The sequence below is a fragment of the Corticium candelabrum genome, chromosome 3 (assembly GCF_963422355.1).
Source record: "Corticium candelabrum chromosome 3, ooCorCand1.1, whole genome shotgun sequence".
Classification (NCBI taxonomy): domain Eukaryota; kingdom Metazoa; phylum Porifera; class Homoscleromorpha; order Homosclerophorida; family Plakinidae; genus Corticium; species Corticium candelabrum.
In genome coordinates this window covers 8,431,651-8,453,528 of record NC_085087.1, presented here as the reverse complement: position 1 = coordinate 8,453,528, position 21,878 = coordinate 8,431,651, and the positions used below count along the sequence as shown (strand labels likewise).

General features: G+C 39.6%; 2 protein-coding genes across 2 annotated transcripts; both read left to right on the top strand.

The window, feature by feature from the left end:
- The first annotated feature begins 783 nt into the window (after positions 1–783).
- Positions 784–7,142, top strand: LOC134176931 (tyrosine-protein phosphatase Lar-like). The gene is made up of 7 exons (XM_062643615.1): positions 784–837; positions 1,138–1,297; positions 2,720–3,019; positions 3,893–4,552; positions 5,275–5,607; positions 6,587–6,622; positions 6,690–7,142. Exons 2-7 carry the CDS (start codon positions 1,234–1,236, stop codon positions 6,779–6,781), a joined length of 1,485 nt encoding a protein of 494 aa, XP_062499599.1. The 5' UTR covers positions 784–837; positions 1,138–1,233; the 3' UTR covers positions 6,782–7,142.
- Positions 7,143–15,688: 8,546 nt separating this feature from the next.
- Positions 15,689–21,284, top strand: LOC134176784 (uncharacterized). The gene is made up of 15 exons (XM_062643445.1): positions 15,689–15,815; positions 15,877–15,930; positions 16,494–16,883; positions 16,953–16,994; positions 17,089–17,217; positions 17,850–17,975; positions 18,040–18,307; positions 18,414–18,537; positions 18,595–19,167; positions 19,243–19,383; positions 19,448–19,618; positions 19,681–19,720; positions 19,787–19,833; positions 20,117–20,180; positions 20,838–21,284. The coding sequence occupies exons 1-15, from the start codon at positions 15,806–15,808 to the stop codon at positions 21,188–21,190; spliced, it is 2,532 nt and encodes an 843-aa protein (XP_062499429.1). The 5' UTR covers positions 15,689–15,805; the 3' UTR covers positions 21,191–21,284.
- Positions 21,285–21,878: the final 594 nt, after the last annotated feature.

The window sequence follows — 21,878 nt, the reverse complement described above, 5'->3', positions numbered from 1 at the left end:
TGAATATTGAATTAATAATTGTCTAAAATAGATTTTTAAAAATTTGATATTGTTGTCATTGATATCAGACCAGACTTATTTGGTCACGTGTTACACATTAGGCGGAGCGTGTTGTTGAGTCAGTTATATGTCACGTGACCATCTACTGGACCCTAACTGTCACCCCTCGGGTATTGAATTGATTGTCTAAAAGTATATTTTTAAAAATTTGATATTGTTGTCATTGATATCAGACCAGACTTTATTTGGTCACGTGTTACGCAGTAGGCAGAGCGAGTGGTTGATTTAGTTAGTCATATGTCACGTGACCGTCTACTGACCCTTGTGGTTCACTCTTGCGTAAAGTATAGGGGGCCATGGCCTTCCCAGGTCTATATATACAGCGACGGCACTACTTGCTTGATCAGTTTGCCAATGAAGGCATAGTACAGATGGTATTAAGTAATTAATTAATTAATTAATTAATTATTAACAAAGGTTTTTGGATTGTAATCACTACTACAATAATTTACAACAAACACTTGTTTGTAGATTATTTACGATAACTACAGTTTCAAAAAAATTATGTTGCTAATTAATATCAATCAATCCATCAATATCTCTAATTTCTACGGAATGACTCAATCTGAAGAAAGATTTGAGTCACACGACGTGACTTTAGTATCTTTTATTGATAGAAAACTGTCAGCATTGTTGTTTAAAAATAGGTAATTTCATTGAATGAGTTGCAGTAAAAGGTTACGTCATCACGCATGCGTGTCGTTTCCGCGCGTCATTTTCGTGCGTCATAACAACACCACATCACGGGTTTGACGCCGCCGTCTCTCTAACCGTCAGGTAGGTGACATCCGAGCTGTCAAATCATGCAACAGTCTGCTAGCATGTGTACTTGATTGCTCGTACGCGTTGTTGCGCTCTACGCATGAAATTCGTTGCGAAACGCGGCGCTTTATTTCGCCAGTTGCTTCGACGTCGTTCCACAACATAGACGCATGACAAACATTTGCTCCAATGTTGTGTGTCAACGAATGGATTGCTTTGCAAAATTACTCGGTCTATGTCGTGTGCGTCGTCACTGCTGTTTGTTGTAATTAATTAGGCAAATGTTGTGATGTGTGATGTCGTTTTATGTTCTAGATTGTTCTAGCCTCGGCCTCCCATACCCGTGTAGCGCCGATTCTAGTTTTTAGATTGTCGTCGTTCTGAGCACTAGTGGACAGAATAAGTGAGTCCATGGCGGCGACAGTCACTACATTCACGGTGACAGTAGTGATGCTACTGCTAGTCACAAAGAAAAGTAAGTTGAATGTCAAGAGTGCTGCCTACGCAAATGTCAGTTGACGTGTTAATTTCTGCGTGTTGCTGATAAGCAGGTGTGATGAGAATGTCATTAATGTTTGGTATGTGCACATGGTATGTACTCTAATTAATTATTGCATGGTAGTGCGCTAATAGTCTCCTCCCCAGACTCTCTCGCGCTAGTCTTGTCCGGTGCCCCTATGACTATTCCAGGTGCGGAATTGTCATACAGGCACTGGACAAGACTAGCGAGAGAGAGTCTGGGGACGGGGCTAGTGCGCTAATGCATCTGGCATTGCATCAGCTGGCGGGTAGCCAAACCCCTCCCCCTTTTATATCTGACAAGAGGAGAGGTTTGGCCTAATGAGGCCTGGTGTTGTAGGTATTTGCAATGTGTTTTGTAGGATGTATGCGTTTCTGGATATTTTCTATGACGTAATGTGTATGTGTGTTGTGTTGTTATACTGACCCAAATTGGGTACTGTAGTACTGTATAGGCTTTGCAAACTATACATGTAGTACCATGAATTATGCCCCTCCATAATGGGCAAGTGGAGTCTTTACCCCAACTGGGTGCCCACCAACCCGGCAGGTGAGCCCAGCAGGGTACATGTTTCTGTGTAGTCCACACGGCAATCAATGACTAGCCAATTCGATATAGATTGCAGGCATTACGGTGACTGTGAACTCGTGGCAAGCACGCCTAGTGGATACCAATGATCACCAGGAAAGCACCGAACATCATCGGACCATTTGCGAGACCACAGAAACTCTCCAACGATTGAAACGAGTCATAGTCTAAAGCTAGAGAAACATGAGAAAGACAGACAGACAAGTTTCATAATTTATTGTCGTCACTGGGGTTTGAACCCCCAAACCATGGAGTGGTAGCTGTTGTCGCTAACCACTAAGCTACATATTATTATTTTTAATTATTATGTGCGTTTAACTTTTACACAGACACAGTAGCCCTGTTTTTGACTAGAAGAGAGGGTAGATGTTAACTGTAAAATCTGGTCTGTGAGCTGGATTCATTTGTGCCAGGTAAACAACTGGGGAAGGGAACTTTGCAAGGTTGACGTTTGAATTTAACAAAGGAGTCCAAAACTGTGACTCCAAGGGGCACTTTGGTGCCACAACCGTTGATAGTAATTATCTTTTAAATTATTGATATTAGTTAAATATGATGACATCAGAATGTATCGTTTGATTGTTTTTGCAAGTAGCCGATGCTCTGTTACGTAGTTTTTAGCTTGGAGCGAAATAATCGAAGCGAAATTGATGAACAATGTTACTGACATTTGAACAATTTAATATTAATGTTTAATTATAACTACAGTAACCTTAGCGTATGCACGTTTAAGGTTATTAAATTTGCATGAAGGACTTCTTGGATGACTGACTGTTTGATTTGTTGTAGTTACATCAGTTCAAGTGACGATTGAGTCACCAACACTACAGTCTGGTACAAGTACTCTTAACCTGGCAATTGGCCACACTTTGTATTTGACATGCCAAGTGACTGGAATATCAGCTTTTCAAAGAGCGTGGTTTCACAACGACACCATGCTAGTAATGAGCGATACTGTTGAAATATTTAGAAGTGGTCAGGAAATCCATTGTGCAAATGCAACGCAAGCATCACGAGGACGATACAGATGTTGTGCAAAAACAGCACAACAACAGTTTTGCAGTGACGACGTCACAGTGGATGTTATAGGTTAGCAACAAATAACTGATGATTACAGATTGATTTATGATTAATTTTATAAAACAGTATAATTAATTAATTATATAGCAACATATATAATTAATTAATTAAATTATAAAACTTATAGTCAATTGATTATATAACAATATAATTAATTAATTAATTACAAAACAGTACAGTCAATAATATTAGTTAATTAATTATATAACAGAAAAGTTAATTAATTATATAACAATATAATTAATTAATTAATTATAAAACAGTATAGTCAATTAATTATATAACAATATAATTAATTAATTAATTACAAAAAATACAGTTAATAATATTAGTTAATTAATTATAAAACAGTATAGTCAATTAATTATATTGTATATAATTAATTAGTTAATTATAAAACAGTATAGTCAATTAATTATATTGTAAATAATTAATTAATTAATTATAAAACAGTATAGTCAATTAATTATATACAATATAATTAATTAATTATAAAACAGTGTAGTCAATTAATAATTAATTAATTATATTGTTATGTAATTATCAAACAGTATAGTCAATTAATTATAAAACAATATAATTTTATAAAACAATATAATTAATTCAATAATTTAATATTTTATTCTTTCAAAGCGCGTCCTTACAGGACAACGCCAGTCTCTGTATACTCAATTAATTATAAAACAGTATAGTCAATTGATAATATACAATTTAATTAATTAATTAATTATAAAACAGTATAGTTAATTAATTATATACCATTTAATTAATTAATTAATTATAAAACAGTATAGTTAATTAATTATATACAATTAAATTAATTAATTATAAACATTTGTATATATGTTGTAGTTGTATTGACGTGTAGGTGTGTGTTACTAGATCCACCGATCTTGAGACAAAGATGGAGTGACAAGATCATTCGTGTTGAATACGGCACTAGAGCTTTCAAACTGTCTATAGACGTCACATATGCATTGACTAGCTTCTGTGCATGGTACAAGGACGGCTTTCGGTTATCACAACTGCATGAGTGTCACTTTCCCACAAATGGTCTGATTGAGTTAAAGCTACCTTTTCACAAGGATTCGAACGATTCTTCGTTGATCGACTACGACGACTCCGGGCAGTACAACTTCACTCTACATGCAGTACTTTTTCCGGATGTTGACTCGACCGTATCGGTGACGTTGATTGTTGTGGGTCCACCTGTTGCTCCTGATGCTCCTTCGGTGTCTGTTATCGGACACTCGAGTGTGTCTGTAACCGTCAGTTTTGATTGGTCGATGATTGGTAATAGAGATATGGGACCTGATGTGTACCTGCTGCAGTATGCACCGGCTGGTACTACGGAGTGGGTGACTCGAAACGTGTCAGTCAATGTATCACCCGGTATGTCTGGTATGAGGTATTATACTCGTGTGGTAAACATCAGTCGACTACGTCCGTGTGCGATCTATAATGTGAGGACGTTGGCAGAGAACAAGCATGGAGTTAGTACGAGTCCTATCGTCGAAGTGACGCTACCACCAGTGTCGTACGGTACGATACAATGTTTGCAGTTGTGTGCTTGCCTGTATGAAAATTGATATTAATTATTTGTTTGTGTCTCTGTTTGTCTGTTTATCTGTAACTCAGTGTTTTGCCCAGGATTTTTGGAGTGGTGGTCGGGTATCTGCTGCATTAAGGGGTGTGATTTATTTATTTCTATTTTAGATAAGTAGACGACTCCCGGACAATCATGCATAGTCGCAAAACAGGCAAGAAGCGCCAAACAGAATGTATCACACCGTTGATGGTCGAAGATCTGAAAGTGCAGACTAAAACTAGTCTTACATTTCATAGTATGGCATGGTTACAAGGGTTAGGGTTAGGGTTATGGTCTAGGGTTAGTGTTAGTGTTAGCCTAGAATAGTGCCCTTGCTCATCGCTGACATGCAGACTGCTGTGTTGGATCTCACCATACCTTAGAGCCCTGAGCAATAGCTATACATCGTATAATAGATGGTATCATAGCAGGGCAGGTTTGCCGCTGTGTCAAAGTGCTCACCTTTTAATGAACGGCTCACCTTCCATTGCTCGTTAGCTTGAAGCAAGCAGAACACTAGCTAGAACGTGTGAAGTGATGGTCGATGTTTTCGAGTGATGGTCGGGCCCGATCACCTCCGACCACAGTGGGCTTCCGTTTTTGTCTGTTTGTCTATTTTCTTGTTTATTTTGTCTGTTTTGTTAGTCTAAGATTTCAAACGGATTATCTGTTTTAGACGAATTCCCACTGTATTCTGATCATTCTAACGACAGATTTGTAACATCCAGTCAAAACGGTCACAAAATTGTTTGCTTACCGCCACGTCTTTCATCAACAAAATTTGGTAACTCGATATGTCACTTGCCTGAAGACTCAAACTTGAACAAACAGGAGATATCATCACTGAGTGTACTGCGTGTCACGTTGTCGTGTGCTAAAGGAGAAGAAGCACCTAACTGCACTTCTGTGTGCCCACTTGAAGTAGATGAGTGTCTCGAGGGGCGTTGGACACTGAGTATGCAGGAGATCTGCTCATACAATGTACCTCATCCTTTCAGTGAAACAACAGGTTAGATCATGTGGTCTAAGTTAATATGGAATTGAAAAGTATACACAGTACTGATTAAAATTAATTAATTATTGTGGATTTTGAGATGCACACGAATTGAGAATTTGAATTTTAATTTTAATTACATGGACTTCAAACCACCTACAGTCCATGCAGCCTTGCGTTTACATGTCGTCTGTAATATTGAATGCCTCTTGGTATATACCAGCAGTGATTTTCCTAGCCTCTTCAAAACATGCGTCCTCGTCTGTATGTGCATATTTAGCCCACTTTAAAAGGCGTGGTGAGAATTGGTGGTGCGTTGTGCTAACCCTAACCTTTCAGCTCACAAAAACACTAAATTCAAGTACACAGTACGTGTACTGTTGAGTTCCTGCTGTAGGCACTTGCGTTCTGGTTTCTCATTTGTTTACATGTACTACATCTGTTTATCTGTCATCACCTGTAGTATGATTATAATATATCTGGCTCTCATTTATTGGTTATTTATTTAAGTTTATTAGGTTATCATCAGCCCTTCCTGCAAAGGAAACCAAAGGATAAACTTTGCACATCAAAGGAATATTGTGATGCAATGTGTGGAGCGATGGTCATTATCCAATTATCTTGTAGGATCGACTGACCAACTGACCAACAGCTAAAACCTTTTGACCTCTAGTAGAGCAACTCTTATTTTAATCAGTCGTTTAATGAGCGCCTGGTTGCACTTGCAGCCAGGGTTTAGCAGTTTAGTGGTCCTTCCTAGTAGACAAGGATGAACATAATAGGTGCGTCCACGCTGTCTGAAATCTGGGTCCCAACTTCCTCAAATGCGTCCCAGGACGCATCAAATGTATTGTAGGAAAATCACTGACCAGGTATGACATACTGCAGTACATACAGTAAGCAGACTGTAGTATAGATGAGTACACATGTAGTGTCAAAGTATACATACACTCAGAGAGTATGAATACAGCTATAACTATGGTCGTGTTTGTAGGCACATCAAAGCCCACTACTCGTGACAGTAATCACGGTAGGTAGGCATGACAAAGTGTCGGCACTGAGCTGAAGACTCATTGTAATGTCTACGTGTTGTCTAGGAGTCGGTGTTAGTGTCAGTTTGGGTGTCGTTGTTGCTGGCGTCGTTGGAAGCATCGTTATTGGTTGGAGGGATTACCACTGGTTGGACTGAAATTTCGAGTGTTTTACAATTGAGCTTTACAATTTACTATTATGTATCTAATGATTATTTGTGGATTACTGTGCTCTAGATTTTATTTCAAGATATACAGTTATATTGACAGATTAACTGCAAAGTTGTAAAGTTTTTTTGAGTGTATGGTAGTCTAGACTTTTTGTGTTGACAAGGTGGTATTTTCATTATTTGTGTACGTCTATACTGAGACTGTGAAGCTACTGGATGTAGATACTTTCAAGTTTATTAAGTTAAACAGCGCTCTCGAAGTTGTGGCTGTTGTTTTTATTTTTAGCGTTTGTGGAGACATAATGTAAAATGAATTACTAGATAGCTTACGTTGAGAATCTTTACAGAGCCCTGAATGTTTGTCTTATCCGCATGCTTTGTAGCCTCGCAAGCCAGGCTTTTCCGCGCAGTCGCTGAGCTAAACGCACGTGAATCACACGAGGAGGAGGAGCTTTTGCCAAAGCAATTCCGGTAAAAGCTCCTCCTCCTCGTGTGATTCACGTGCGTTTAGCTCAGCGAAATGCGAGGCTACATGCTAGTCTTCCGGAAGTCCGGGGAGGAACTACAGGAGGAGTCATATTCGCTTGCAAACAGAGTCTCACAATAGTGTTATTTCCAGGATTTTACTTTGATTTACAGTCGACAGCGAGGACAGATTGCAGGGCTGGCCGAGTTCACGTAGGGCTGGTGCCTTGGTGTGGCACCAGGAACGCTCATCAGGGTGCCACAACGGAACACGCCCATATGCACAAGTTGCACGAGACTGGTTGGAGGCTGGCTACCTATCTACTTACATACCATGGTATTACATACACACGTACGTATATTAGACACACAACGTAGTGTATAGATGTATACATACATTTATACCACGATGATGGACTGAGTTGTTGATTTAATCATACATATACATACAAACATACATGTGAGAGACCCTTTATTATGGTTACAAACCTAAGGGGAGCAACTACAGCTATGCCTAAGCTGCACTCTTACAGCTGCGCACAATAACAGCTAGTAGCTAAGCTCAAGTTATCCAAACATGACTATAATATAAGCATTACAATTTAAAACCACGAGTCACTGTTCCTTCTTGACCAGATGGCGTAGGAAGAGCAGATTACTTTACGACGTATAGAATCGAAAAGAGACGACGATTCATGACCCTTGGTACTTGTCCAGTCATTGATGAAAGTGAAAAAAGAGTCAGAAACAAGGCCTCTAGAACCGACTTCTACTGTCACAAGCGAAACATGATAGCCTGCATCTTGGATGTTGTAAACGAGATCTCTGTATTTGGTGCTTTTCCTGTGTGCCGCTGCAGTCATTAGTTCGTCAAAAGGTACAGTAAGTTCCATTAGTACTATGCGCTTTTCCTCTTTGTTAAAGATACATATATCAGGACGGAGAGTGAAGAAGAAGGTCCGAAGCAAGAACCCGTAGCAGCAGTTCTGAAGATCGCATTCAAGCTCAAAGTTGGGCAAGAGGTGCTGGTCTAGAAAGTCTCTAATAAGAGAGAGCACTTCATTGTGCCGCCAAGTGAACCTACCCTGATTTAGAGCAATTGGGCAGTGGTTAAGAACGTGAAGCAACGTCTGCCTACCTGAACAAAGGGGACAACGATCAGTAGCGGATTTCCTCCATCGAAACAAATTAGCGTTGTGAGGTAAGGTGTCTACGATGGCATTGACTGACCATTTGAAAATCGCATCAGGAAGATGACCTATCACTCTTGACCAGCCCTGTTGTTGGTCGAAATCAGACCTAAAGAAGGATCCTTGGACAGTCCTTTGCTGAAGAGTGTCAAGGTCAACGTTCTCCACTTGTTGCAGTATAGAGCGTTCAATATCTTTGAGGGACGAGTCCACAGCAAATTTAGCAGCAACAAATTTGCGGTTCTTTATCTGCAATTGGTGATGGCTTTCACAAACTGCTAACTGCCTGACCACACAGTCGCCGGAATCCAGCAAGCGGCGCAATTTGCAGCTGACCAATGTCATGAGCTTGGTTGAAGGCTTGGGAAGACCTAGACCACAATCTTTGACAGACAGAAACAAGATGGATGGGTTAGCCGGTTTTGCTAGTCCAGACCACTGTTTCAGGAAACGCGTTACTAGGCTATCCAACATACATACATACATACATACATACATACTTATGTATGTATGTACTCATGTATGTATATTCATCTAGAATGATGATACATGCATGCATGCTCACAGACAGGTAGGCATGCAGGCACACAGACACACGACGTCATCAGTCATATATATATATATATATATATATATATATATATATATATATATATATATATATATATATATATACACGGGCTATCAGTGTATATAACTAGACATACATACATAGATACATACATACATACATAGATACATACATACATACATACATACATACATACGTACATACATACATACATACATACATACATACTCATGTATGTAGGTTCATCTGAAATGATGATACATGCATGCATGCTTACAGACAGGTAGGCATGCAGGCACACAGACACACAACGACGTCATCATATACGGGCTATCAGTGTAATCGACTATCCCAGGCTCGGTACACTGTACTTTCAAGTTTCGTTTGGTGTGCTTTTAGCGCGTTTTAGTATTAATTTTTATTGGATATTCGGTTTCTGCTTACGTTTTCACGAAGTCCTACACTGAACTAATGTATCTGGTCGCTCATTTGCCTACGTTTCGTCTTTTGGTATTCTACATATTCAATTTCCTCTCATTTGCTTCTCATAGTTTCATGTTTCGCGCGTTCGTTTGTAGCTGTCACTGTTTCACACCGTCACGTCGACAGTATCGCGACGTGTGAGCTTGTCGCGTGCAAGGGATGGCCTAACACGTCATTGTGTTGGTCTGTTGCTTGGATGTTTGTTTCTGCAATTGCAAGGTAGGATAACAAACACACTTGTTTGGGGTGCATAAGTATAAACTGTGAATTAGGAGAGTGAGGCCTGAGCTATACCTATCGCTCGTTTGACAGGCCAAAGCGTTAGATTTTCGCCACGTGTTCGTCTGCTTGCAGTCCCTACGAGACCCTCAACAAGCTAGGGTCTCTTAGGTCTCTTGTATTGCCCATTCCCGTGGCGTAGCCAGGATTATGAATCGGGGGTGGGTGGGTGGGTGGGGGAATGGTGGTGGTGGGAGATGGTGGTGGTGGGGAAGATGGTGGTGGTGAAGATGGTGGTGGTGTGGGGAAGATGGTGGTGGTGTGGGGAAGATGGTGGTGGGGGGAAGATGGTGGTGGTGGTGGTGGTGGTCATCAACATAAACGATATGTATTGTAGACATTCTAACTTGCTGTAAAGTGTTGCTGGCATGTGCAGAAAGTAGTAATCAACGTCAAGCTATTTGCTGTACAGCAAAATCATCTAAATCAGTAATCCCTGCAAATTTTTGAATTTGTAAGCTGCGAGCAGTATATTATTATTTAGAGTCTTCAAACATGTTAGTCATGCATCTCTAGCTAGTCGTCGAGGGTGGTGTCTTACGAATTTGTCTAGCACTGCTTTTACGTCTCTATGGATATGAAGGAGCAGTGGCGTGGCGTAACTAGCATTAGTTTCCTGTCCCACGGAACCACCCCAGCCTACTAGTTGGGGTGCTCTTTTAGCTCCTGTGACTGACAGAGTAGACGTGGAAAGAGGTTTGTCTGACCCTCTAGAAGACGATCTTAAGTCCCTACTACAATTCTTTGCCAGTGAAAAGGATGGCTTGCCAGAGGGAACCAGTGATGACACGTGTACAGTCAAAGCTGCATGAGCTAATTAAGTCGCTGGATTGGCTTGAGTATAAACCTGCAAGTGGTGAAACTCAGACTGTCGTCTCCCCGGAGGCTGCTCTAAAGCTGGCTGAATTATCTCTTTTCCCCACAATTGCAGCATTGTTACTACTACTACTTGACATTACGAATTGTTTGTTCATGGCCAGTAACTACAATGTAGTTGTGAGTTTGAGTGCTCAATTGATCCTACGACATGATAAAGTCAGCATTGCGGTCCACAATGGGTCAAGAAGGGTCTCTGACTTAGCGCTGGTACGTTCATTATTTAACCCTTGTGGACCACGTGGGCAGGTCATCCAGTGATTTATCAGTAGTCAGCCATGAAATATTGTTCGTTAGTTAATTAACTTACCTGGTGATTGTTTAGGTAGAAACTATCATGTTTAGTTTAGATAGAAACTATCATGTTTACAAATGGAAACTGCACGTACACAAGCATTACTGTATGTACATGTACAACTTTCAATTTGACTGTACACTTATTGTCAGGTATGCTCTATTATTATGTTTGTAGTCATGCTTAGCTAAATAGGCACGCTAGAGTTATACGTGTGTAACTATTTTCCTAGCCAGTTGATGTTTATTTGTATTTTTACAAAAATTGTGCCTTCCAATTTTGCCACTGAGGAGGGCTAGTCCCACAAGCCGTTGGTTTCCCATAGTTGATCTTAAGTCCGTCTTGATTTGCTAGCCCACTGAAAGATCTCTGCTGCAGAGCACGATGTAACTGGCAGAGTGCTCAGAATTGTACATTGCCATTGAATCAATTTCTTGACATGGCGGTTTCTTTACAGAATCGCGAAGAGCATGGCTTACTGCACGCACGCATGCATGCCTTGGAGTACGGATCGACTGTCTGTGTCAGCTTTTTGGTATAACTTTGAACTTTATAGTGAGGACAAAATATTTCCTGCCAGTGATCCAAGACAGAAGGCATGGGTCCTCAGGCACCCCTTCTGGTTACGCCACTGACTTCTCTTGATACAGTATGCGGCGTCCTTGAATAGATGCTGCACGTCATTTACTAAAATTGTTGTCTGTATACCTTCTGATCAGATAGCTTTACTTGATGTTTCTGGAAAAAGTAGGTTTTTAATTAAGCTTATTAGTGAGTGATGATTAATTAAGAGGGAACTTAAGTGGTCAGTTTGAGAAAACTTAAAGCTTTCGATATGAAATATTCACACGTGTTTATTGTAGGTACGTTAGGCAAGTCTGTTCAACTGACAGGAATTGATTCTGTGTATAAAAATGGCTCGTTTATTCTGAAATGTGAACCGGTGGGATTCAGCCTTTCTGCTAGAGATATGACCTATTGGTATCACAACGGTGATCTTGTTCTAAAAACAAATCGCTGCGATCCCTGTATCAAAAGTGGTACTAATGGTAATGATGATGTATTGACCGGTTCTTGGAATTCAGTTGGAGATTTTCGGTGCAAGCAAAGAGGTATTGCCAGCAATATCTTTACTGTCGTCCAGAAGAAGGGTAAGAATGTTGCAATGTCAACAGGCTATAGTTGTTTGTCAATCTTTCTTTAGCTTGGATTATAATATGAAACTGACGACACTCACAATGCTGGCGAGGATGCTGGCAAGGACACTCAGATGGCATCGTATTTAAACACTGGCACGTAGCAACGTGAACATCGTTGATGCTGGAGTTGATTCAAGTTCAACTCCAGCATTGAAATGGAAAGTGTTTCAGTGTCCACTGGAAGCACATGCTTCTGTGTTGACAAATCAGAGATTAAACATTTGTTGTTATGTGTGCTTGTGGCAAATAAAGTCTACTGTAGAGAGTACAAAGAATGATGGGGTAAAGGACAATGCCTGGGAGGTGTGAGAAGAGACCAGCTTCTTGACAGCAGACTGTTGGGAGACATGGGAAGTGACTTTGCAACAAGTTTGCGGGGGAGTTAAGAGACAAAACACTACATTGTAGAGACTAGAATTGTTGACACTCATAAAATGATATTGGAAATTGGACAGTGTCTGTATCAGCAGTCTTGACACTTAGCCAGTGTTCTTGCCAGTATCATCAGCATTGTCAGCTTCATATTATAAACTAGATGTGTGTGTGTGTGTGTGTCTGTCTGTCTGTCTGTCTGTCTGTCTGTCTGTCTGTCTGTCTGTCTGTGTTTGTGTGTGTGTGTGTGTGTGTGTGTGTGTGTGTGTGTGTGTGTGTGTGTGTGTGTCTGTGTGTCTGTGTGTCTGTGTGTGTGTGTGTGTGTGTGTGTGTGTCTGTCTGTCTGTCTGTCTTTGTGGTGTGTATGTTTGTTTGTGTGTTTGTCTTTGTGGTGTATTGCGTTTGTCTTTGTGGTGTATTGTGTGTGTGTGTGTGTGTGTGTGTGTGTGTGTGTGTGTGTGTGTGTGTGTGTGTGTGTGTGTGTGTGTGTGTGTGTGTGTGTGTGTGTGTGTGTGTGTGTGTGTGTGTGTGTGTGTGTGTGTGTGTGTTGGAAGAGCAAATAGAACAAGCAGTTTGGTGGTGCCATTTGAGTTTTTTGTTGCAGATTTGCCTCCTCGCATCATAGAGTTACACAACATGACAGTGTCACTCTATCATCCAGCTACTATTTCATTTGGAGTCATATACAATGGCTACGTGAACATATATTTCTTGACTATTGCTGGTTCTCTCAACATTCCTCCTTCCTCTAACGTTATGGTCAATGGATGGGCCTCCATTACAAAATCTATCAATGTGACTGATGAAAGAGATGTTATTATCGATGTTCAAATTCGCACAGGAGAGACATCATTAGTATCTCAGGAGATACACATTACAGTACAAGGTTGGTATTGTTGGTGCTTAATTATTTTTGTATAAGGGTTAAACAGAATCTAGTTGAAACAACTGGATGGATATTTAATTTGTATAGATTTTGTGTGCTAGTAGTTGTTAGTTTTAATGTATTTATTGTACATCGGTTAGGTTGAAAGTTTTATTAGGGGTCGTTTAAAATTATTGACAATTTTACGGTGTACAAAGCACACCCTCCCTTTTCCCAAAGTGTACGCACTATTGGATGCACAATTCAGTAGCTTGATTATGGCTTCATCTATTAGAGGGTTGACTTTATGTAGGCAGTATTAAACACTAGAAAAGATTAATTACGGATGTAGTGCTAAACAGACAGACTGACAGAGTACTGGCTTTGCTGTTTGTCTATAGCATTGCAAAGATGCAATGCTAATGAATATAAGTAGTTGGGTTTTGTTGTGTGGCCCATTGTGGGATTTTGGACTGGTGTTTGGACAATTAGACTGTAACAGTGCTGATGTATGAAAATATATGTATTGACAGACAGACAGACAGACAGACAGATAATTTATTCTCATACAGATTCTACTTGTACATATGCTAGGATTTTTTAAAATACAAATCAGTCCTTGCAAACAACAAAGTCATTAACTAATGGACTTGACTTTGAATGTCAAAATCAAATAATCTCTCTAAATCACCATTTAGAGAGTTTAGGTGACAGTTTTGAAAGATTTGTGAGGATAACTTTGGCATTGCATCTTTGCAGAATTGTAGAAAATCTTTTTCTCCAATATGACATGAACATGGAAACATTAAAATTGGCTTCTGGATTTGCTGACTGTTGTGACAAATGCTGCAAAATATTCTCTGCCTTTGTGCCCCACCTCTCAAAATGTTCTATCACAAGAGGAACACATCTTGATACTCATCCTCTTGGAACAAGCTCTTCTGACAGACAGACAGACAGACAGACATGCAAGCAACCAGAGCGACTGATGGATGGATGAGTTGCACTGGAAGGTCACACAAACAGGCAGGTAGGCAGACAGATAAACAGACAGACAGACAGACAGAGAATCTCACCAGCAGCATTCACTCTATACTCGATCTTCATGTCTACTAGTGAGCAATCCAATGCTCCAAGATTTGAAACACGCAGTGCGTTGTGTAGCCTATGATTTCGATTTCGCTGGGACTGATCGTGATGCCACCCATGCTCAGCTTTGCTTCAACCAGCTGCTCGTACGACCACTGAGGATCATGATTCTCGTCGTCCTTGAAGAAATACTCAGCTAGTGGTGGAAAAAATTGGTTTAGCCTTCTTTGACATCTCTGAAGGTAACAAACATCACTAGAGACTGATTAACGTTAATTCTCAACACCAGCCAGTGGTCGAAATTCCAAAAATTAGTCGCCAAATTTCAACAAAAATTCAATACTTCTGCTTTGATACAGTTTTTCTTCCATTCCAGCTGACCAGCTCAAATGAAGGAGCTCGAGGTTCCCGATCATTCAAGTGGACAAACCAAAAACATAGAGACAGCTGGGCTCTGTATGGATGGCTGCTGTTGTTCAACAAACCGGAATGGGCTGCTGTGGTCATGTACTTTTACAAATTGTCAATAAATTTGAACGTCTCCCCAGTAAACTACAATTTACTGGTTAATAGACAGAATTTGCAATAAAGGAATTGAAAGACTGTAATTACTATAATAAGCATATACAATATACATTAATGTAATCAGCAAATGTTTTTGCTTATTTATTGACTTATTTACTGATTGTGTTGATGTGGACAGGCTACCCAAAAGAACCAAGGAACTTGACAGTAAAGAGTAGCAGTACAACGGCTGTTGTTGATATGGAGTGGTCACCACCGACTTCTGACAAACACGAACCTGTTGATGGTTATGTTGTCAAAGCTCACAGTGAGAATTGGAGTAGGGAATGGGTATTAGACAAGTCTACAACTCAATGGAAGATAACTAATGCACCGTTGTGCAGTGGCATCAAGTTAAGTGTGGCATCAAGGAGAATGACACTTACCAGCGAGTATGTATATTCATCTGTCCATATTGGACTACGGACACAAAGTTAGTCTATTAGCAGTAATGTTGAGCGTCATTTTGACGTGTTCTCTTATTAGCTGGTAGTACTGTGAGAGTCTATCCCAGGATTGTTACGTTCACTCTGAATGGAGATGAACTGGAGTTTCAGATTGACAGTGTCCCAAAGAACGAAACTTCAAGGAAGTTTATTTGTAAACTTATACTGTTGCATAGTTTATCTATGAATTCGAAAGAATTTAATGGATCAGCAAAAAGCTGTTGGAAATTCAACGATGTTTTTGAGGCTCAGCATTACTCTGAAATATTCAGAAACTGTCCTAAGAAGACGTCTTGTAATCATCACGGTGTCTTGAACATGTGTATGGGTGAGCTCTTTACAACATACTGACGTTTCAGTTTCGTTGATTTTAATTTTAATCCTAATAGATGTGTACACGGATCTCTTCGCTACACCACCACCATCACCAGCTGAACCTAGTGGTAAGAACAGTTGTGTTACTGCATATAGACATTTCTCGTCGAATCGATGAGCACCAATTAATCAAATGTTTGCCAACTTTTAGTGATATGAGTTTAGCTTTATTCTGTGTTGTTTGTGGTTGATGTGATAATACAAGTAACTCGCCCTACCGGTATGCTGTATGAAGCTCCTTTCACCAGTTATTATGCCATAACCATGTGACTTGTCGTCAACACTTGTCCATGTCAACATATATAGATGTGCTATAACCCACGTAGCATTTTACCAACCAAACCAGGCCTTGCCAACATGCAAGTTCACAGATGGTTGAGCAAAACATGCAACAAACAATGCATGGCGTGCAGACTGCAAATATCATGTTTATTGGGCTTTGGTCATGAGGGGCTTTCTTCTCGGTAATTATAGCCTTAACTGTGTCTTGACTAATTATTCTCAAGAAGCCTTTCAAGACTTTGATCAAATAAATTGGGTACTATCTCTCTATAATCATTATTGCATATATTTCTGCTCTCGTCTAGAATGTCTTTTTGCTTTCTCTCATGCCTGGTTGTTTTGCTTGCAGGTGGTGGTTTGTCTCATGAGGTAATTGCCGGAGTAACAGTTCCTGTCGTAGCAGTACTACTACTAGTAGCAGTTGTACTTGCTATGTATTGCAGGCAGAGGCGTCAGACTTCAATGTATTTGGTACCCACTAGTCCTCCTACATTTGCTGAAACTCCTGGTGCACCTGATGAGTCTCAGTTAGCATCACATGACACACGCAACAATGGTTCCAGTGTTTTAGTACGAGAGAGCAATGTAGATGGAAGTGATGGAGAGAGTGATGTGTATGGAGAGAGTGATGTGGATAGAATTGATGGAGAACAACATGGTGTTATAGAAACTAGCAATTCAAGTGTGAGTCATCATGAAGGTGACACAAGAACACCATCACTTCCTGCTTGTATTGAAAGTAAGTTTTAGACATCCACATGCAATAACATGGGGTGTTTTGTTGACATGTTGATATTTAATAATACAGATAATCAACATCACACAGAAGCTGAGGCTTCTGCTACTTCAGGTAAAGGTTTTTTGTGATAACATTAATGTATTTAACACTTATTAATATGAGGCATGGTCTATAGTTTACTAATATTTTGCTTCTAATTATGTAGGAGTTTTTGATGCAGCAAACTCTGTTAGACAGTCTGATGACAGTACAAAAAGTGCATCTGATCATGAAACCAAACAAACTGAAAGTAGGCAAGAAAGCAGAGGAGAGAATCAAACATGCAATGCTCCAGGTAAGCACTAATCACTTAATTAATTAACAGAGTAGTTGTCAGCCTTTAAATAATGTAGGTCTAGGGATGTGGTGACTTGAATTCAAATGTAAAGTAGTCTTTTTTTGTGCTTGGCGTATATAAATGTCAGTACAAGACAGCTTAAAATGTTTGTGTGCAATTTACATTAGGACTTGGGAAGCAGTAGAGCTAACAAATATTGGTTGCAATAAGTCGATTAATTGATCATGCATCATATGTTATTCAGTTTGTGTTTTGGAAGTTACTGGTTACTCTTTGTTGAACTTTTTGTGCAAGTTTTGAATCAAACAATCAAACACCCTTACGGAGCAATTTGTGTAGTCTGCACTAGGGAGAGTATTTCAGCTATGTGCCATATGTCACGAAACTTTGTAGCGTCATGCGACTTAGCGAGTAGCGTACTTACATCTATAGCTTGACTTACTTTCAGTGTGTGGACTATGTGGGGGTGTGGGGCGACGAAAGGTCTGTCATACTCAGTAATGTGCTACGCACTTAGTGCAGTTCATATTGTGAACTTAAACATGAATTTTCTACACAAAAGAAGAGTATGATATGTGCATATACACGCATGTGTGTATTTTACACACTAAGTATGTTTCTCTTTGAAGGCAATGATGACAACAACGATTATAATGATAATAATGATGCCGCCGCTGCCGTCGCCAACGATGACAGCACTGTTTCTTTGATGGTTTCAACAGAGTTGAATGATAGGAGGGTTGTTGCAGATCAAAGTAAGACAGACACTATACTGATGAAATGGTGATTTATTTTGGGTAAAGGCAGCTATTAATGCAGGTCAATATTACGGGGATGCAATATTACACGAGACCAAAAAGCAGACAATTTTGTTAGAACAACTTTCTCAAAGAATGCATGAACAGAGTGAAGACACGGCCGACCAATTTCAGAAAGTGCAAGAGGGCATAGGTGAATTAAGCATGTACAGTCAACAAACACAAGCAATGGTGACAGATGTGACTGCAAGTATGAGGAAAGAATCAGCTTCAGCAGACAGTTTTGTTGATAATGGGACAAGTAGTACTGTTTCAGCAACTGCGCTACAGTAAGATGTGTTAACAATACATATCGTTGTCACTATAGTTAAACATTAGCACATAATGTAATAGATCTCATCAGTTGTCAAATAATTGTTCAATGTCTTCACACAGATCAAGCAACTTTACTAACAGATCATCTGATGATCGGCAGCTTGTGAATGGTAGTGTACAAGTGCTTTCTCATTTGGCTCAAGGCATTCAAGCATCAAGGGATGGATCAGAGGAGCCATCAAGTGTATGTATATTCTTTGCTATCTCTGTATCATAAATTAAACAGTTTATTTGTAACTAGCTTGTTCAGGACTCAACAGTTTTAGAAGCATCATTCAAGGTTGGTCCCAGGGGTTGTCAAAGACTAGGTGGCAAATTTGATCTTTCTTTTCCACCGAGAGCAGTTAGTGAAGATACAATTATTACTGCCAGATTACATTTAGATAGAAACAGAATACCATGGGGCAGTGAGACAGGCTGTGTTTTGAGTCTGTTGCTAACTCTGGAACCCTCTCTGCTGCAGTTGAGTCATCCTGTTCAAGTCCACTTTCCAGTTTGTGTTAAAGACTTAAAAATGCAAATACAACTCTTGAGATGTTACAATGAGGAGTATGAGACATATGGAAACTGGAAAACTGTCATGCAGTTTAACAGTAGTACTGCTGAGGAAGAAATTAGGAATTCTAATTGTACATTCAATGTTCGTACTGGTCACTTGAGTTTGTCCAAATTTGGCACTTTTTGCTGGATTGGTCAGCCAGTTGAATCCGAGACTAAGAAGAAGCCAGTACATTGGTCAGTATTTGGGTATTGTCACATGCGCAAATGGATAATTGACATTTGTATTCATGACTACTGTTACCACATGTTGGAGGTAATTAGATGTAGTTACATATTTCTAATGCACATGTTACTTATTCTGACTGAAGGATCTTGTATTTGCTTGTAGAAAATACTCAAATGTGAGGCAACTAAAGAAAGGCCAAAACGTAAATTTCTTGATGGTTATAGAAATTTTGACATACCAGGAGAAGGAACACTGCAAATTAATGTTCAAGGAAAATTTTGCAAAACTACTCCGCCGGTGATGGTAAGAGAAGTGCCAGGCATATATGAACTGCAGCAGAGTGATCAGATGTTAACTGATGTTGCAGCGTGTTGATGTCAAGGATCTATGGCGGAAACCATTTGGCATTCCGAAATATTTACAATTTGAAGTTGAATGCAAACAACATGAAAATGTGTCTGACTTGGATTCTCTGATGCTTACCTTCTCAATAAATGATTGGTATGAGAATGTGATAATACCTATCTCTTCAGAGACGGTACGAATGCATGTGCTTTAACATTGGTTGATCTGCAAAATTGAATTTGCTTTGCTGTTTAGGATGAACCAATTCCTAGTTATCCGTCTAGTGGCTTTCATGGTAGCAATAGCTCTTGCTTTAATTAACTACCAGTGTGTTGAAACCAGTTGGCGTATTTTATTACAGACCGTGAATCGATGTCGTCACATTTTGGAGCCACAGGAAATTGGCAAGTAAGTAAAAGGGTAGAATTTTGGTAAATAGGATATAAATAAATGGTTTTGAAATGACAACTGGAATTCTTTATATATAATACTACCGGTGTCTTTTTGGGTATACATATTGACAAACAATTGTTGATGGAAATTATGCAAATATTATGTATTTGTTAAGAAAAATAAGGTTTTAGGTGGTTATGCACGTAATTTATAGCCACTCATGCTTGATGCAATTTTGATGTGTTGATAACTGCTGCTGGATTAACTATGACTTATTTGTCTTTGTTTGTATTGACAGAGCGAAACAGCGCCTTCAACCATGGGAACAACGAGGGCACCTTACAGCACCTCACCTCGTTTAGGTATGATAGCTACACATATCTGTCTTACATGAGCTGCTTTTTTCACTATATTATGGTTGAAAATAATTGCACGATTCAAAGTTGTCTTTAAGTATACATAGTACATCTGTGAAAGGTATTGGCATATTATCATATGCCTTTTTGTTGTTGATTCAGAAGTTATGTGAATTGGTAGAAACATGCATAGCTAGTTGGTGGAAACAGTTTGTTATAGATCTGGATGTCAATACAGTATAGTGGCTGCATGAAGTGTTACTGTATGAATTCAGAGCAGAAACGAGTTGACAGACATGGGAGTCAAATTTCTTTTACATGATGTGAATGTTTGCAGACAATAAGTGGCATGCAGTATTAGTAAGCGTGGGTGCACGTTTTTCTCACGTAATGAATTTCTCATGTAATGAATTCATAACAAAAATAGAATAAAACGTAACACCATTCCAGTCAAAAACATGCAATGGCTTGATCTTGACCACACATATATAATTCATCATGTGTTATTAACTAAACTTGCATGCCGACCTCTGAAACAGTTGCCTAGCTAACTTAAGCTAAATACAAACCAATTTGGACATCAATAGATGTCATGCACATGACAAAATTCGATAGTTTAATTAATTAAAAGTTGTTTGTGTTGGTTGACATCTTTGCTTACAGGTGAAGTAGCTGAAAGGAGGTTGGCACAAGCCGCTGAATGTCAGCTCAGCAGGAAACAGCTTGTGCGGGTAGTTGGCAATATTACTCATTGTTGGACACAATTTGCTGCTCTGCTTAATCCAGAGAAGTTCACTGTTTCCGAAATCAGTGTAATACAGAATAGCAATCAAAGAACATCCTTTGACCAGGCATATAAAATGATGGAGGATTGGCGTGACGAATTGAGTGTAGATGCTAAATGCCGTTTGGTTGTTACCGCATTTTTGGACATGAAAATGAAACGTCAGGCATGTGATGTATTTGGTGAAGCCCTGGTAAAGTACGTTAACAAGATGTATGGTTCTCTTGTTTAGCAGACATTGCATGCATGGTTTTTGGCAATTAATTAAATGATTGGTTGTGCTGGATGTATATGCTGTGCATATTGGCTATTACAAGGTCTATCATGACTACGTATACCTGCGTTTCTGGTGTACTCTTCTACCCTATAACCGATCCCTTCTTGTGCGCATGTTTCAATTAATTAATTAATAATCATATTTCTTGTGCGGAGTATAGGGGACTCATATTAACATGCGTGAACAAAGGTTGAGTGTGAGGCTCTAAAATTCACCATATTCATCATCACCACCACCACCACCACCAACCACCACCACCACCACCACCACCACCAACCACCACCACCACCACCACCACCAACCACCACCACCACCACCACCACCAACCACCACCACCACCAACCACCACCACCACCACCACCACCTACACTACAACACTTCCTGTACACACCAATCGCCAGGTGCTTACATTTACCGTAATTGCTAACACACAAAGACACAAGTGTCGAGACGTAAGTAATTAAAATACTCTTGTCAAATTGTGTCCTCATCAAATACCTGTCAACACTTATGTTTCTAAAGACGTAAAGTACCTATCAACACTAACACATAATATTAGAATAATCATGTCAAAGAACACTAATAGGAAGACGTCAATTACGCAAGGAGCACTAATCACACTATATCATGTATTTGATGACGT

Bases quoted from the DNA above. Each gene is read 5' to 3' on its own strand.
- LOC134176931 (XM_062643615.1), top strand. From the start codon at position 1,234: ATGGCGGCGACAGTCACTACATTCACGGTGACAGTAGTGATGCTACTG. The intron at 1,298-2,719 runs GTAAGTTGAATG...GATTTGTTGTAG, and splicing joins ACTGCTAGTCACAAAGAAAA to TTACATCAGTTCAAGTGACG. The intron at 3,020-3,892 runs GTTAGCAACAAA...GTGTGTTACTAG, and splicing joins CGTCACAGTGGATGTTATAG to ATCCACCGATCTTGAGACAA.
- LOC134176784 (XM_062643445.1), top strand. The intron at 18,308-18,413 runs GTAAGATGTGTT...GTCTTCACACAG, and splicing joins GTTTCAGCAACTGCGCTACA to ATCAAGCAACTTTACTAACA. The intron at 19,721-19,786 runs GTAGCAATAGCT...ATTTTATTACAG, and splicing joins TCCGTCTAGTGGCTTTCATG to ACCGTGAATCGATGTCGTCA.